The sequence below is a fragment of the Capricornis sumatraensis genome, chromosome 4 (assembly GCF_032405125.1).
Source record: "Capricornis sumatraensis isolate serow.1 chromosome 4, serow.2, whole genome shotgun sequence".
NCBI classification, from domain to species: domain Eukaryota; kingdom Metazoa; phylum Chordata; class Mammalia; order Artiodactyla; family Bovidae; genus Capricornis; species Capricornis sumatraensis.
The window spans coordinates 156,336,737-156,352,679 of NC_091072.1; the positions used below are offsets into that span (position 1 = coordinate 156,336,737).

Genomic DNA, 15,943 nt, shown 5'->3' on the forward strand with positions numbered 1-15,943 from the left:
ACTCAGTCTTCATTGCTGTATGTAGATTTCCTTTAGTTGCAGCAAGTAGGGGCTACTCTTCGTTGTGGTGGGCGGGCTTCTTGCAGTGACTTCTCTTTGTCACAAAGCACAGGCTTGCAAGCTCAGTAGTTGTGGCGCAGGGGCTCAGTAATTGGTTGTCCCTACTTTTGAGACATCTCTAGTGTGGATGAGCAGGTAAGTGAACAAATAGACAAAACAGCAGGATCTCTACTGCATATTTCAGGTAATACAAATTCTGTAGCAGAGAGGGCCAGGAGGGAGCCACTCCTGGAACTCTGCATTAGAACTTTTTACTGTAAGGCCCCCATGACCCTGTTTAACCACATTCTTAATCTTCTGATTACTGTTGGATTCACTTAATGTATAAAGATTTTGTCGGGGCTTAGAAAAAAATGTAGGTTCTCTCCTAAGGCTTAAGATTCTCCCTAGGGCTTAAAATATTACGTGTTTTCTTCTTGTTATTAGGTGCTTTGAATTTTTCTTTTGTTCATTTTTTTTTCTTTCTGACTTACTCTGTCAGTGCCAGTCGTGTTTTTATTCCTACATTTTTGTATCTCAAGTGAATGCTCACTCTTAGGGTCTTAAATACAAATCTGTGTAAAGGTGTCTTTCTCAAGTTAGATTGAGCCATTACTTGCAATCAGTGCCAAAGATTAAATGAACCTGGATACTTTGGAGGGATTGTCGATATCTTTTTTTATATGCCATCAGAAGGCAGTAAAATAAGCAAATTGGTAATAGTATAATCACTTTTTTCTTTACCTTCATTACTGTTGCCACCAGTGAAACAAATCTGTGTTAAGGATGTGTAATTCTCTTAAAAATGAATATTTCATAGTGACAGATAAGCCACTACCAGCAACAGCATTTCAGAGCCTGCCTTGATGCTGTTAGGAGAGTTCTGCCTAACCATTTGGGAAGTGTGGTGAAAGAAGGCAGTAGGATTTTTATTAGACACTGTTGAGAAATCCAGTCAATTATTTGCATTTTAGGGAGGAGTTTTGTTTTCTTATTTTTAACTAAATATCTTGAAGGATATATTAATAAAATGGTTAATCAAAAAATTTTAACCACATGAAAATCTGGTTTAGTATAAATACTGCCATTGATGGTTTTCTTTGTTTTAAAGAAGTAATATTCATTAAATCATTAATTAAACAAGTAATAGGAATACATAGAGCTATCCAAGCCAGTTTGAAGGAGTAGTCCATTTAAAATGTGTAATGCAAATACTGTCTTTCGTTCCCCTCCCTGGGGATCATCATCTTTAGGTTGCCTATGTTCTTATATAGATGGTGCTTATGAAAGTATGTGCATGTTTTAAGTTCGGTTCCCTAAACAATTGAAGTTCTAGTTTTTTGCTCCTTTTGACACCATCACTCTTATCTTTTTTTTTCTTTTTTTAAAATTTTTATTTTTACTTTATTTTACTTTACTGTATTGGTTTTGCCATACATTGACATGAATCCATCACAGGTGTACATGCGTTCCCAAACATGAACCCCCCTCCCACCTCCCTCCCCATGACATCTCTCTGGGTCATCACCGTGCACCAGCCCCAAGCATGCTGTATCCTGCGTCGGACATAGACTGGCGATTCGGTTCTTACATGATAGTATACACGTTACAATACCATTCTCCCAAATCATCCCACCCTCTCCCTCTCCCTCTTGAGTCCAAAAGTTCGTTATACACATCTTTGTCTTTTTTGCTGTCTTACAGGGTCGTCATTGCCATCTTTCTAAATTCCATATATATGTGTTAGTATACTGTATTGGTGTTTTTCTTTCTGGCTTACTTCACCCTGTATAATCGGCTCCAGTTTCATCCATCTCATCAGAACTGATTCAAATGTATTCTTTTTAACAGCTGAGTAATACTCCGTTGTATCACTCTTATCTTTATCCATACATATGTGAGTATAGCTGTAAGATGGAATAGCAAGTGGAAATCTAAGTTGGTAAAAATGTGTGTACATTTTTTTTTTCATTTGTTTAACAGTTACCAGATAGCTTTCCCAAGAGTGGATCAGTTTACACACCTATGAAGTTTCATAGTAAATGCTTCTTTTCCCAAACTTTTCTCAACATTTTATATTGTCAAACTTTAAGGGAATTCATAGGAATTCCCTGATGGTATAGTGATTAGGACTCCATGCTTCAGCTGCAGGAGGCACAGGTTCAACCCCTGGTTCAGGGAACTAAGGTCCCCAACAAGCCACTAAAATTCCACAAGCCCAGTGGCCCCCCCCAAAAAAAGTTTTTGGAATTTCATACATGAAAAAAAAATTGTTTTTCATGTATGTTTTTTAAGCTATTGTATTTCTTTTTTAATGTAAATTTTTTCCTCTTGTTCATGTTTTTCTTATTATGCTATAAAGGTACTTTGTGTAGTAGCCTTTATATATGTGTTGCTGATTATATTGCAAGTAATTATCATATATTATCATCTTCCCCCCCAGATTTGTCATCTGTCTCTTGACTTGGTTTATGGTGATTATTTTACTTATTACTAATTACTTTTACATTTCTAAATATCCTTAAAACTTCTGTTTTGGGTCTTTTGAAAGGACAAAAAATTCTTGTAATGTTTTATTCTAGTATTTTCATAGTTTTCCCTCTTCCTTTCTTTTTATCCTTAATTTTTGTTTTTGTTATCATTTTTTGGTATTTAAAATACCGTCTCTTGCTTTTTGTTTTGACGTAGGTGCTAGTCCTATGGGAGTAAATGGAGGTGTAGGGGTTCAACCGTCGAATCTTCTTTCTGACTCGATGTTGCATTCAGCCATAAATTCTCAAAAGTAAGTTTTAATCTTGGCTTGTGCCCTTTGTCAGATTTCAGATACTTGTTAGAGCTCCGTATTTGAGGTTTTTAAGTTTACTTGATTTCATAATATCCTTGATGAATGATAACAAATGTTGTGTTTTCTTTAGGCTCTGTATAACCTCTTTAGAAATTATGTCAATTATTTGGAGTAATTGACACCTTTACAAATACAATAGGAAGTTAACAAATGCAGCTACTTAAAAAGCAAGTTTGCTTTATCCCAATGCTAGCAATTAGTCCATTGCCCAGTGGATTCCTGGGTAAGCTGTGTCAAAATGATGGCTTAATCTTCTAACACAAGATATCTTGTGTCTTTTAAACATAAGATATCAGCCACCCCTCCACACAGTGAAATGTTGCGTGTTTTGTTTCCCCTCACAAATACAAATACATACATACCATTTCCCCCAGATTTATGTGTAAATAGACCTGTCATAGTGTATTGGCCCTATTGCAGTCATCACTGTTAGCTCTACTTAAATGAGAGCCTCTTTCTCCTACCCTTCTTTGCTAAAACCGTTTCACTCCTCTTTAAAGCCCAATGATGAGTGACAATGGCAGTGTGGCCTCTCTGGGTCCTATGCCAACAGCAGCTCAACCATCCAGTACTGGAATTCGGAAGCAATGGCATGAAGATATTACTCAGGATCTTCGAAATCATCTTGTCCACAAACTGTAAGCTTGTTGGCATGTCTTATTCATAAGGAGTTACAAGGTCAATCTGCCAGGCACTTAAACACGAGAAATTACTGATTTTTCTATAGCCTGGTTGCTGCTGATACTTCTCCTGTGGCTTTCCTGCTTCCTGTTCTCTGCTTCTCAACTTTTTCTCCATCATTTCTTAGGTGTCTTTTAGCTTTTAACCATGTGTGAGGATTCTGTCTAGTGACAATAATCAATATATATTAAAGATTATTCATTTTAATAATCATTTCCTTTATAAAGCTCATATTTTAAAAGAAAAACTAGGTTTTAACTTAGATCATTAGAATAGTAGTGGCAACACAGCCTTCTGTTATCCTTGGTAAAATTTTTATTATCTTGACAAATTGAATCTGTTTGGGTGGCCTCTGTGGTCTTCTGGTCTTCTAATGTGTACATAGCAATTACTTGTGAAATACCTGTGCACTGTTTTTTTGTGAAGTTAATGTATGCCAGGCACACTGCCTCACAAACACTGTCTTGTTGGTTGAAAGAGGCGTAAGGCATATAGAATGGTAAAATGTAATATACCCAATACCCTAAAAATAGAGCAGAGGGATCTCCACTTCATCCAGTTTTTTTTTTATTACCTTGAAACCAGGTAGTCTGTCTTAGCTTCTTAGTTTATTTTTATGTTACATTAGCTCATCAGTTATACTTGAGGTTCATTTAGGAATTCTCAAATGATAGCACCAGAAATGGAATTTGACACAAAGAGAAAACTGAGATTATTTTTAATACAATGAATTAATAAGGAATAACCAAAACAAACTTACCTTGTGATCAAATTGTTTAGAAACTTAATAGAAACAATAGGGTATTTGGGATTGATTATCTGACTTGATGTTAATAATATATGCTTGAGAACTTTTTACTAACTCGGATTTCCATTTATTTCTTCTCCACCTGGTTCCTTCAGGTGTAACACACAGCTGACCATGAGTTGTCCAGGTGATAAAATTCGTAGCTGAAATCACATTTGTCAGCCTTCAGGAAAGTTAGTGCCAAGCATTTTGGGAAATTGCTAGAGAGTAAAAGACATTGAATTTAGCAGAATTTTCTTTGCATTTTTGCTCCCTTCACTTCAAGTTTTTGATCTTTTAAGATTTTGTAGAGATTATTAGGTTTTATTTTACTAAGCTGAGTATGAGAGTAGAAGAATCTTAAGGCTTTTGCTACATGATGCTATAGGAGAGGTCAGGTTTTCTCACTTCCCTTTATGCAGATAGCACAGGTGTGGTTTTTTCCCCTACATTAGGGTAATAGGGACCAGAGAGTATTTCTATGGAGTTATTTCTTATATTCTGATCAGGAAAACCCTTTGATTTGATTAATACAGATACTTCTCTTGGTCGGTAATTTATATTTGAACACATCTCAAGCCTTATTTTAAAATTTTACCCCCCCCCAAAAAAAAAATAAAATAAAATTTTACCCAAAGTATTCATTGTATAAAAATGAGAAAATACTAACCAGGAAAATATTTAAAATACTGTGTGTTTCTATGATGAGAAAAAAAAAGCTGACGTGATATAATAGTGGTAGGATTTTATATTCCTAGTGTTCAAGCCATATTTCCCACTCCGGATCCTGCTGCTTTAAAAGACCGACGGATGGAAAACCTAGTTGCATATGCCCGGAAAGTGGAAGGGGACATGTATGAATCGGCAAACAATCGAGTGAGCATCTGTTTTTTCTATTTAAAGCAAAAGTGGACGTCTTCTGGTTGTTTATTTTTGTTCCTCTGTTGCACGTACACAGAACACTATACCTCAGAAGACACCCTTTAGCCTTTCTGTCCTGTAATGCACTGTGGAGTTGCGATAACAAAACACTTTTCTTAAAGTGTATGTCAAGAATCTTACATTTTTCCTCTTAATACAGCGCACTCATGTGGCACTTTATCTGGGTTGTCCTTCTGGCAGCTAAACAGTGGTTGAGCTGTTACCCTGCTCTGTGCTATTTTCATTGGAATATGGTGGTGAATCAGCTGCTTACTATCTTCATCTCAAGTAGTATTTTTGTATCAGTTGAACTTTCTTTAAATTCGCACTTCTTTAAGAAGTAGCATATTCTTTGCACATGTTGGGAATTGTACTTTGAGAAGTCATGCCTTACTATGTGGATCATTATATAGCAATTTTTTACTGATCATTTCAAATGTGAGCTCATATTTGGAATGATCTAAGAAAGTAGATTAGAATGCTTCCTTTCCCTTTTCATTTCTGCCTTTTTTAAATGAAGCGAATATTTGCTCTTAGTTCATTTTTTCTGTTACCTGATGGTAGTTCATCATTTTTCCTCATCTCTACTTAACAAAATTCAAAAAGGCGGAATACTACCACCTGCTAGCTGAGAAGATCTATAAGATTCAGAAGGAACTAGAAGAAAAGCGAAGGACTAGACTGCAGAAACAGAACATGCTACCAAGTGCTGCGAGCATGGTGCCAGTTATGAACACAGGGCCCAACATGGGGCAGCCACAACCAGGAATGACTTCTAGTAAGTGCTTTTTATGTATTTTTAGGAGAAGCTGAAATAAAATGGTTTCTAACCAAATTCACTAATTTGCATTAGCTTATGTTACTATTCTAGAGCTTTCAAATGACTATTGCCTTTTCAAAGAACTTGGTTCGTTCTCTAGTAAAAACAGTAAACAGTATATTGAAGATTCCTAGACTTGCTACTTGTCTTAACAATATGGCTTCATTTTTAGTGCCACATAGTGACACCTAGGAGCTGATAGCCCATGGGTTTTTACTGACTTGCATGTGGTAGGCAGCCAATTGATGTAGACTCAGCAGGCAAGCACCTCACTGGCTTCGATACATCCTAAACAGTATCAGATTACTTACCTTGTCACACTTTCTTCTTGACCCGGTATGTTCATAGGCTAAGAACTGTTTAAATGATGTGTGAACGGCTATGATGGGGAAAACCGGTATTTTTTGAGTCAGGAAAAGCTGGCTACCTATAAGTAGTGCCAACTGAGCCAGCAGGTACCAACTCTTAGGCCATTGGTGGATGGTGAATGGGCTGAGAAATTCATACCCCACAGGTCTTGAAGGAGTCAGGTGGAGAGCTTTCAGCAGCCTCATGTGTTAACTGTGGTGTGCTGGATGCATTTTCTCATTGGACCATGATGGTGAAAAGAATTGAGAACAGCATTTCTGTCAGAGAGAGCAACGTGCACTGAGGCCCCACTAGCAAGGGAAAATTGCAGGTGTGTGGGTTTGGGTGTTTTTTTTTTTTTCCTGAGTAGATAGGTAAAACGATTGTTCAGAAACAAAGTCAAGACTAGAGTTGAGGACGCTGCTTCAGTGCTGATAGTTTGAATTAGAGCAGTAACTACAACATAGAGACAAGTGGCTAAGTTTGAGATATTTGAATGTGGTACGATTTACTTGACTTCTTTAGAAATTTGAGCCAAGTTTAAAGCTTGTCAGGTATTAAATTGTGGTCTTTATTTTAAAATACAAACAATGGTTCTAGTGTGCTGCTGCTAAGTCGTTTCAGTTGTGTCCAACTCTGTGTGACCCCATAGACGGCAGCCCCACCAGGCTCCCCTGTCCCTAGGATTCTCCAGGCAAGAATACTGGAGTGGGTTGCCATTTCCTCCTCCAATGCATGAAAGTGAAAAGTGAAAGTGAAGTCGCTCAGTCGTGTGCGACTCTTAGCGACCTCATGGACTGCAGCCTACCAGGCTCCTGGGATTTTCCAGGCAGGAGTACTGGAGTGGGGTGCCATTGCCTTCTCCAGGTTCTAGTGTAGGCAGGAACAAATATTAGTGGAACTGAGTAGCCCTAAGTGCGTGTTTATAGAATGAAATCCCTCTCTTATCCCATACACAGAAATCAATTGTAGAAGAATCCAAAAATTTTTTTTAACCATAAACATAACTAGTGAGCAAACCAGGGAAACGAAGCAAACCACCTTTCATAAAAAGTGATTTTAGACTATATAGATTTTAATCATTCTTAATTATTTCTATTTTTGTATTTAAGAGGTACATGATATATAGTGCAATATAATATGTATATTATTTAAAGTCAGTGTTCACAGTGGACATGTATACATCAAAACACATTATCGGGGGGTACACAATCAAAATTGGTCACTGGACAAAATCCGTGGCTCTTGTCTATAGAGATATTCTTTTTACCAGTGAAATAATCAAGCTTAATCAAATGACAGCATATTAAATACTGCTGCTGCTAAGTTGCTTCAGTTGTATCCGACTCTGTGCAACCCCATAGACAGCAGCCCACCAGGCTCCTCCGTCCCTGGGATTCTCCAGGCAAGAACAATGGAGTGGGTTGCCATTTCCCTCTCCAATGCATGGAAATGAAAAGTGAAAGTGAAGTCGCTCAGTCGTTTCCGACTCTTGGCAACCCCATGGACTGCAGCCCACCAGGCCCTCTGTCCATGGGATTCTTCCAGGCAAGAGTACTGGAGTGGGGTGCCATTGCCTTCTCCGATGTTAGTCTTTTTGAATATAAGATCTTACATTATTTCCTATCAACACCAAAAGCACCCTGATTCATAAAGAAATGGACTAAAATCATTTCGAGATATTTTCTTGTATTGCAGAAAAGCATTTTCTTCAGATTCCTCTCTAGTTCAAACCTTTATTCTTTTGATAGACTGAATTCTGTAAGTTGCTACTCTTACTTAAACGGGAACAGCTGGCTGAAAGGTGCGTTTCTAACCATTTCTCTGTTCTGCTTTAGATGGCCCCCTCCCTGATCCATCTATGATCCGTGGCAATGTGCCAAACCAGATGATGCCTCGGGTAACTCCACAGCCTGGTAAGGTTTTTGTTTTTTAGCAGAATTCCTAGTGTATTACAAGGTTAAAATTGTCACCTTGATTCCTGCTGCCACTCAGCAGCAGGTATTACGATTATCTACTTGAGAAATCAGAAAGCCTTTGAGACTAGGAGCCCAGGGAGGGAGGAAGGGTGAAGAGCAGATTGGCTGGCAGGTCTAGGAGCAAAAGATACAAACGATCAAGCATTCATTTAAAAACAACTAGCCAAGATGAGATTTATTCCATCCAAATTTGGTTGAGACCATACATTAATTAACAGTGCCTTTCTGTAGCTGTTTGGAATGAAACAGAGATTCTTTCACAGTTGGAAGCAGGTTCCTTTAGTTGTCCTGATAAAATGACATAGAATTGTAAAGAGCTCTCTTATTCTCCAGTCACATGGTGTTCAGATTTAGTATTTTGTACTGATTACAGGTTTGAATCAATTTGGCCAGATGAATATGCCTCAGCCCCCTATCGGACCCCGGCAAACCTCTCCTCTTCAGCACCATGTACAGTTAACTCAAACTGGAACACTTAACCCGGTAAGTCTGACTTCTGGGTCATCTTTTTGGCCTTTACTTGACCTTTTTAAAGTTCCTTTTCTCTGAGACAACAAATTCTAACACTTGCTTAAACAGCTAACTATATGCAGTTAGTTCTTAATGCTTTTGTTTTTTGGTTTTTTTGTTTTGCGTAGAATTTTGTTGTATTTAGCCCTTAACACAGATCTGATTAAATGATTAAAACTAAACCATATACCACAATTAGGCAGTGAATACTAAAGTCCTTAATTTTCACTTACCTCTTTTTACCTATATTTGTTGTTTTTAGAAATTTATCCTATAGAAATAATTCCTGAGATACTGAAAGGATATAATTTGAAGAAAATTCATATTAAGGGTGGTATATTATATAATGTGTTTTAGAAAATGGCCATAGCCTGAATGTACATTAAGGGATTCATTATGGTTAAATTATGGTACATCTGTAAATTGGAATGCTTCATAAGTGGTAATTTCAGAACTTATATGATAGCATGAAAGCTGTTTACAGCTTTAATTGGGAAAAGCATGTGTCTAAAGTATATAGGATCCTGTACAGTTAAGAACTTTCTGGATTATAATTTATATAAAATAAACACTAAAAGAAAGATTTGCTTCCAAATACTGTTCATATCTAGTCACAGTACTAGAAAGCTTGTAACAGCACCCAGCCAGCACTGCCTAGAGTCTCACTCAGTGTTGAGTAGTCTGCACACTTTGGCAGAGTCCTCTCTTTTCCGTAATGCCTATCTTCCCCAAACACAGAGCCTGCCCAGGGAGGAAGCTGTCAAGGGTGGTGGAGGGGCAGTTGTCTGGTTCTCAAGTGGAGAAGAGGGACTCTGAGCATCTCATTGCTCCTTACGCAGATTCTAAACCTGTCATCCACCTTTCCATGTTGGCCCCCAGCCCTTAGCCTACCTCCCAGAGTTAGTACTGTCAGTCATTGGGCCTTTTTGGAGTTGTCTCGCCTCTGAGCTGCTGTGTTTAATGAGGGGTTTTATTTTTCATTTTAATCTATGAGACAAATGCCTTTCTTAGATTATGAAGTTTTGGGCCTTTGGTATCCATAATTACTCACTATGGAGTCTTACAGCTTGTGCTTTAATAATACCTACATAAGCAAAAACCTCATGAAACTGATTTGCTCTTCTCACTTATAAAACAGGCAGTGTATAAAGACTGTTACCTCTGTACCCCGGTCTAGATGTGTGTGTGTAAATTCCTTAGAGTGGGCTTTAGGTTAAGTAGTGAGGCTGTTCTCTGTTACCTTGGCATGAGTGTCTGCTGATCTCATGCCACTTTCTTCTTTTTCTTCTCCACCATCCCATAGCAGGGCCAGAGCAATTAATTGGTGGTTCCAGCTTTAGCAGAATAACTAAAATGAAGCAACTTGGTGCTCTGTGTTTTGTTTTGTTTTGTGTGTGTGTGTACAGCCTATGGGCTACGGGCCTCGCATGCAGCAGCCTTCCAGCCAGAGCCAGTTTCTTCCTCAGACTCAATTCTCAACACAGGGAATGAATGTAACAAATATGCCTTTGGCTCCGTCTGGCGGTCAAGCACCAGTGTCTCAAGTATGTCTCACAGATGGTTGTTCTAAATTTGTGCAATTCTTAAAGCTTCTCTTGATGTAGGTTTTTACAGAAAAGGGCAGCAAAATTAAGCTTTTAATTAAAATAGTTATAGACATAGTATTCTGAACATGAAGTGATGACTGTGTGATGCAGCAGTGGCATTCCTTGTTAATAAGTAAGAAAAAAGTGATTGTGGTTTATTTGCTCAGTTGTGTCCAATTCTTTGTGACCCCATAGACTATATCCCACCAGGTTTCTCTGTCTGGGATTTTCCAGCCAAGAATACTGGAGTGGGTTGCCATCACCTTATCCAGGGAATCTTTCCCACCCAGGGACTGAACCTGGGTCTCCTGGATTGCAGGTGGATTCTTTACCAGCTGAGCCACCAGGGAAGCCCAAGTAAGAAAGAGATTAGATTTTAAAGAAACCATTTTAGCCAGTTTTTAAAACAGTGAACTCTTTAAAAATGGTATCTTACTGAGCGCTATGAAGCACAAGAGAGAACTTTGGCTGAAGAGAGCATTGGACGGCTAGAAAACAAATAGGTTCACCTGTCCTGTGCCCCCACAGCCCGAGACATCCACTTAACTGAGTACTCTACTGGTTGGATTTCCCAAAGACAGGCCCCCAGTAATAGGGTTTTTGACACATTTTGAAATGGAGGCATTCATTGTTGATTTTTGTTAAATGTATATAGCCTGCCTATGTAAATACTTCTTTGATTCTGTTCTGAATTGCATCTTGTTATGTTTTTCCTTTTAACAGGCACAGATGTCCAGTTCTTCCTGTCCTGTGAACTCTCCTATAATGCCTCCCGGGTCTCAAGGGAGCCACATTCACTGTCCCCCTCTCCCTCAACCAGCTCTGCATCAGAACTCACCCTCACCCGTACCTAGTCGCACCCCCACCCCTCACCACACTCCCCCTAGCATAGGGGCTCAGCAGCCACCAGCAACAGCAATCCCAGCCCCTGTTCCTACGCCTCCAGCCATGCCACCTGGCCCACAGTCCCAGGTTCTCCATCCGCCTCCAAGACAGACGCCTACGCCGCCGCCAACGCAGCTTCCTCCCCAAGTGCAGCCTTCGCTTCCTGCTGCTCCCTCAGTCGACCAGGCGCAGCAGCAGCCTCTGTCCCAGCAAAGCACAGCAGCCTCTGTGCCCACCCCGACCGCACCCCTGCTGCCTCCGCAGCCGGCAACTCCAGTAAGCAGAGTCTGGGCTTTCGGCAGAACCATGTCAGCTGTACTGTAGTTTTACACGACTTCAGTGTGGTTTTTTTTTTGTTTCGTGGGAGGTGGGTAGGGGTGGTGAGCTTGCAGGACCTTAGTTCCCTGAGCAGGCGTCCACCCTGGCCCCATGGCAGTGAGAGTGCCGAGTCCCTATCTCTGGACCTCGGGGGAGCGTCCCTGTGCCATGCCTGTTCTCTGCCATTCTTCTCTCACTGTCGCCTCCTCAGACTGGAACCTCTTGTGTTCACGGACTTTTGCTGTCACACCTCACATAGAAGGACCTCAAAGATTTTCTTTAGATCTTACGTTGACCGCGGTCACGTTGTATTCAGAGGCTTGAAAGCATGTAAGGGGAGAAGAGCGACCAGACGTTTAATACTACACATGAATTTTACAGATACTTAAAGAATCTTTTCAAACAGCCTGAACTGCTGTTCTCAAGAGCAGATGAACAAAATCATTGATTTATGAATGTCTACGGTACTAGCCAAAGTTAGAAAATTCATGAGAAGGTGTTTCATAAGGGCCTGAAACACTCCTTGCGAAAGATTTGTTACCTGTGTAGCAGAGATCCAGATGTCCACCAGTTACATCCTTATTAACAGAACTCTGCGTGCCACTGTTGAAACTTCCTACATGATCACTGATAGTTCTCTGTCCTATTGGCAAACTGAGAAGTGCTGGGAGTCATCGCTACTTCTTAATACATTGTTCATGTGTGACTGGTTCATCTTAGCCTCTGATATGTAAGAAAAGGCAGGATGCAAAAAGGCATCTGTATTATACATAGGATAGATTCTGAAAATACTAACTTCCCATTAAGAAGTATGTTATTGGAAGACTTAGGAAGAATAGAGGTTGTTAGTTATCCATTAGAATGTGATGACTCAAAAGAGCTGCTCATTGTGGGAATTTATTATATTCTCCCAACTTGTACATATGAAACTTTTCCTAAGCAGAAGTTAAAACTAAAAGATTGCCCATCAGTCCTTATTTTCTTTCCATTTTTCTATAAACATGAGCTCCTCTGAGGCAGCCCTTTCTGAAGCCTCCCTCCCAGGTGCTGTCCCAGAATGTTACTGGAGAAACAGTGGCTGACTCTTGTGTCTACAACAAGCCAGCCAATATTTGTTAGTCCTCAGTCTCCTTTTCTTAAGCAAAATTTACTTTGGGGGGCCAACTAGGCAGAGTGAGTGAAAGCACCATGCGTGAACATGCGTGCTAGATCACTGCAGCCGTGTCTGACTCTCTGCGACCCTATGGACAGTAGCCTACCAGGCTCCCCTGTCCACGGGGATTCTCCAGGCGAGAATACTGGAGTGGGTTGCTATGCGCTCCTCCTCTAGGGCATCTTCCCGACCCAGGGATCGAATATGTTTCCTGCATCTCCTGCATTGCAGGCGAGTTTTTTACTAGCCCCAAAACACCATAAATGGGTGTAGTGACACTAGCTTAGAAATAGGTGGTTATTCTGCCATCTTGTCATATAGCCTAAATTCTGGTTTTGTAATAGACGGACTTTTTTTTTTCTTTGCCCTGCCCTTTTCTACCCAGCTTTCCCAGCCAGCTGTCAGCATCGAAGGGCAGGTATCAAACCCTCCGTCTACTAGTAGCACGGAAGTGAATTCTCAGACCATTCCTGAGAAGCAGCCTTCACAGGAAGTAAAAATAGAGCCTAAAATGGAAGTGGAGGCACCAGAACCAGCAGATACTCAGCCGGAGGATATTCCAGAGGTGAGAGGAGCGCAGTTACTGCCTTTTGGGGTTAGGAACATGTTACAGGAAAGGACTCTGATAATTAGGTCTCATTTTACTGATTTCCATATGAGAAAGGGTCTTGAGCTCCATCCACAGGGGAGAGTAAATAAGATAATGATGGTACTGCTACTGAGTTACATGTCTTTGGAATACCAAAAATTGCTACCATGCCTTCTAGCCTAAAGCAGAAGACTGTAAAGTAGAACCTACAGAAAGCGAAGAGCGAGGCACTGAATTAAAAACTGAGACGAAAGAGGAAGAAGACCAGCCAAGTACTTCAGCAACCCAGTCATCTCCAGCCCCGGGACAGTCAAAGAAGAAGAGTAAGTTTCTTAGGCTCTGGGTTCGTGGAGGCAGAGGGAAAACTAAAGACTTCAGTAGAGTGAGATTGGGCTTCTTGGGCCTTGGAATTGAACTTTCATGTGATTTCATTAAGCCTGGTGCCCTGGGCCTGGTCTTCATTATTACTAATGTTGGAGAAGGAGTTTTCTTTCCTTTAAGTGTATTTGTTTCCAGCAGTCACTGGGTGGCAAACAACTTCTCAGAATTCTTTCAGAGACAAAAATTATTAAATAATACTCTGGATCAAAATGCAGGAAATAACAGTAGTAATAATATTCTTTGTTTTCTTTGTTAACTGCTATGCACCAGGCACTGTACCACAAGCTGCCTTGTCTCATCTGAGAACCTCACAGCCCCTCTGTGAGGTCCCTGACCCCTGTTTCACAGGCGGGAAAACTGAGGCTCAGCAAGGTCCAGTAACTTAACCCAGCTCACTTAGTCCAGGCAGGCTGAACCATGCTACTGAATGGTAGTGAGGCAAGCAAGCATGCTTAAGCAGAGAGTGTTTAACAGGTCCCACGGAAGTTAATTTAATAGCTAGTTTAGGACTAGAACTTCTTATGGCTCTAGTGACCCCTTCAGTGTCACAGGTAGTAGGACCTACCTTAGAGGGGATCTGCTAGCTCCTGAGATGATATCTATGAAAGTGTTCCATGAATACAATGTACCTTAAAATGATGGGGCTAAAAAGTTACTTGAAAATAAGGTTGTTGGGACTTCTTGGTGGTCTACTGTCAGGACCCCATACTTCTACTGCAGGAGAGGTGGGGTTCGATCCCTTGTGGGGAACTAAGATCCTGCTAAAAAATAAATAAAAATAAAGTTTTATATATGGAGATGTGATTTTGATGTAGGCTGCAACACACCCAGTCTTACTATTAGGAATTTATATTTAAAACAGCTAATCTCACAAATTCGCTCAAATTCTGTTTATTTTGAACGCAGCAAAATATTAATATGAGACAGGCTTCTCCCATCTATTTGTTTGAATTTTTCATGGCAGCCCCCACCATGTGGTGAAAAAAATACTCAAGGTACTGACAGATATACCATCTTGAAGATGAAATTAATTTGTAAATAGAAGAAATAAGCCTCTGCTCAGAGTGATGGACCCTGAATGGCCAGCTTCTTAAACGGAGTGTAATTCCATTTGGCACACACCAGCAAATCTTCCTGACTTTTGGGAAACATACTGAGAACACATTTGAGCATAATTTGATAACTGAGTATATCGTTCTGGTGATAACAATTTAGTTTTGGTTTTTTTTTAGAATTAAAACTAACATTTGCCATTGAAACAGTAAATATGTCTACTGCTGAAGCTCTAAAACATCAAACATTTTAACGAAGGACTCTTGGCCTTCAGTGGTTCTGATTCCATTGGTGATAAGACAATACCAGGTCTAATTTCTGACTTGTTATACGCTGATATTGTGAAGAGGGGGCTGCTTTCTCTTCTTGCTTGACAGCATCCCCTGCCCATCGTATCGTTTGGAACATGCTGACAAAAGTCTTTTCATAAATTTTTGGAGCACTTAGGATTCTCTTGCTACTCGGTCAAGACTAAGTGGGTTTCTAAGAAATTTAACTAAATCATGAAGGGTATTTAAAGATGCCTAGACAGGGTGTTTTAAAGGATCTGTCTGAACCAGAAAATAGAAACACCCATAGTGATCTTTCATGGGGACCACATAAGGAATTTAGTGTTTTCTGGCTCTTGAGATATATAGTTTCGACTTGAACTTTTTCCCCTCTTTCTCTTAATTGGTAACTAATTTCTAATATACTCTTCTTCAGTTTTCAAACCTGAAGAGTTACGGCAGGCACTAATGCCAACATTGGAGGCACTTTACCGACAGGATCCGGAATCCCTTCCCTTTCGTCAGCCTGTGGACCCTCAGCTTCTAGGAATCCCTGTAAGTATGTGGGTGGTACTTCTTATTTCTCTTACAATTTGTTAACAGCTTTTTAAAGATAGAATTCACATATTATACAAACCACCCATTTAAGTGTACAATTTAATGGCTTTTTGTATTAACAGAATTGTGCGACTATCACCACAGTCAGTTTTGGATCATTTTGCATCATCCCAAAAAAGAAACTGTCCATAAGCAGTCACTTCCATTTCTGCCCACAGCCC

General features: G+C 40.0%; 1 protein-coding gene across 2 annotated transcripts in view; it reads left to right on the forward strand.

Moving 5' to 3' along the window:
- Positions 1 to 15,943, forward strand: part of EP300 (E1A binding protein p300) — a 64,382-nt gene that overhangs the window by 30,013 nt on the left and 18,426 nt on the right. Inside the window, exons 7-17 of one of the 2 annotated variants that reach the window (XM_068970264.1) lie at positions 2,728 to 2,821; positions 3,385 to 3,522; positions 5,111 to 5,228; positions 5,880 to 6,051; positions 8,280 to 8,357; positions 8,794 to 8,903; positions 10,337 to 10,474; positions 11,240 to 11,677; positions 13,258 to 13,437; positions 13,640 to 13,784; positions 15,601 to 15,719. In XM_068970264.1, the coding sequence (XP_068826365.1) occupies positions 2,728 to 2,821; positions 3,385 to 3,522; positions 5,111 to 5,228; positions 5,880 to 6,051; positions 8,280 to 8,357; positions 8,794 to 8,903; positions 10,337 to 10,474; positions 11,240 to 11,677; positions 13,258 to 13,437; positions 13,640 to 13,784; positions 15,601 to 15,719 (1,730 nt within the window). The remainder of the gene's footprint in view (positions 1 to 2,727; positions 2,822 to 3,384; positions 3,523 to 5,110; positions 5,229 to 5,879; positions 6,052 to 8,279; positions 8,358 to 8,793; positions 8,904 to 10,336; positions 10,475 to 11,239; positions 11,678 to 13,257; positions 13,438 to 13,639; positions 13,785 to 15,600; positions 15,720 to 15,943) is intronic. The other variant, XM_068970265.1, reaches the window with a different exon arrangement.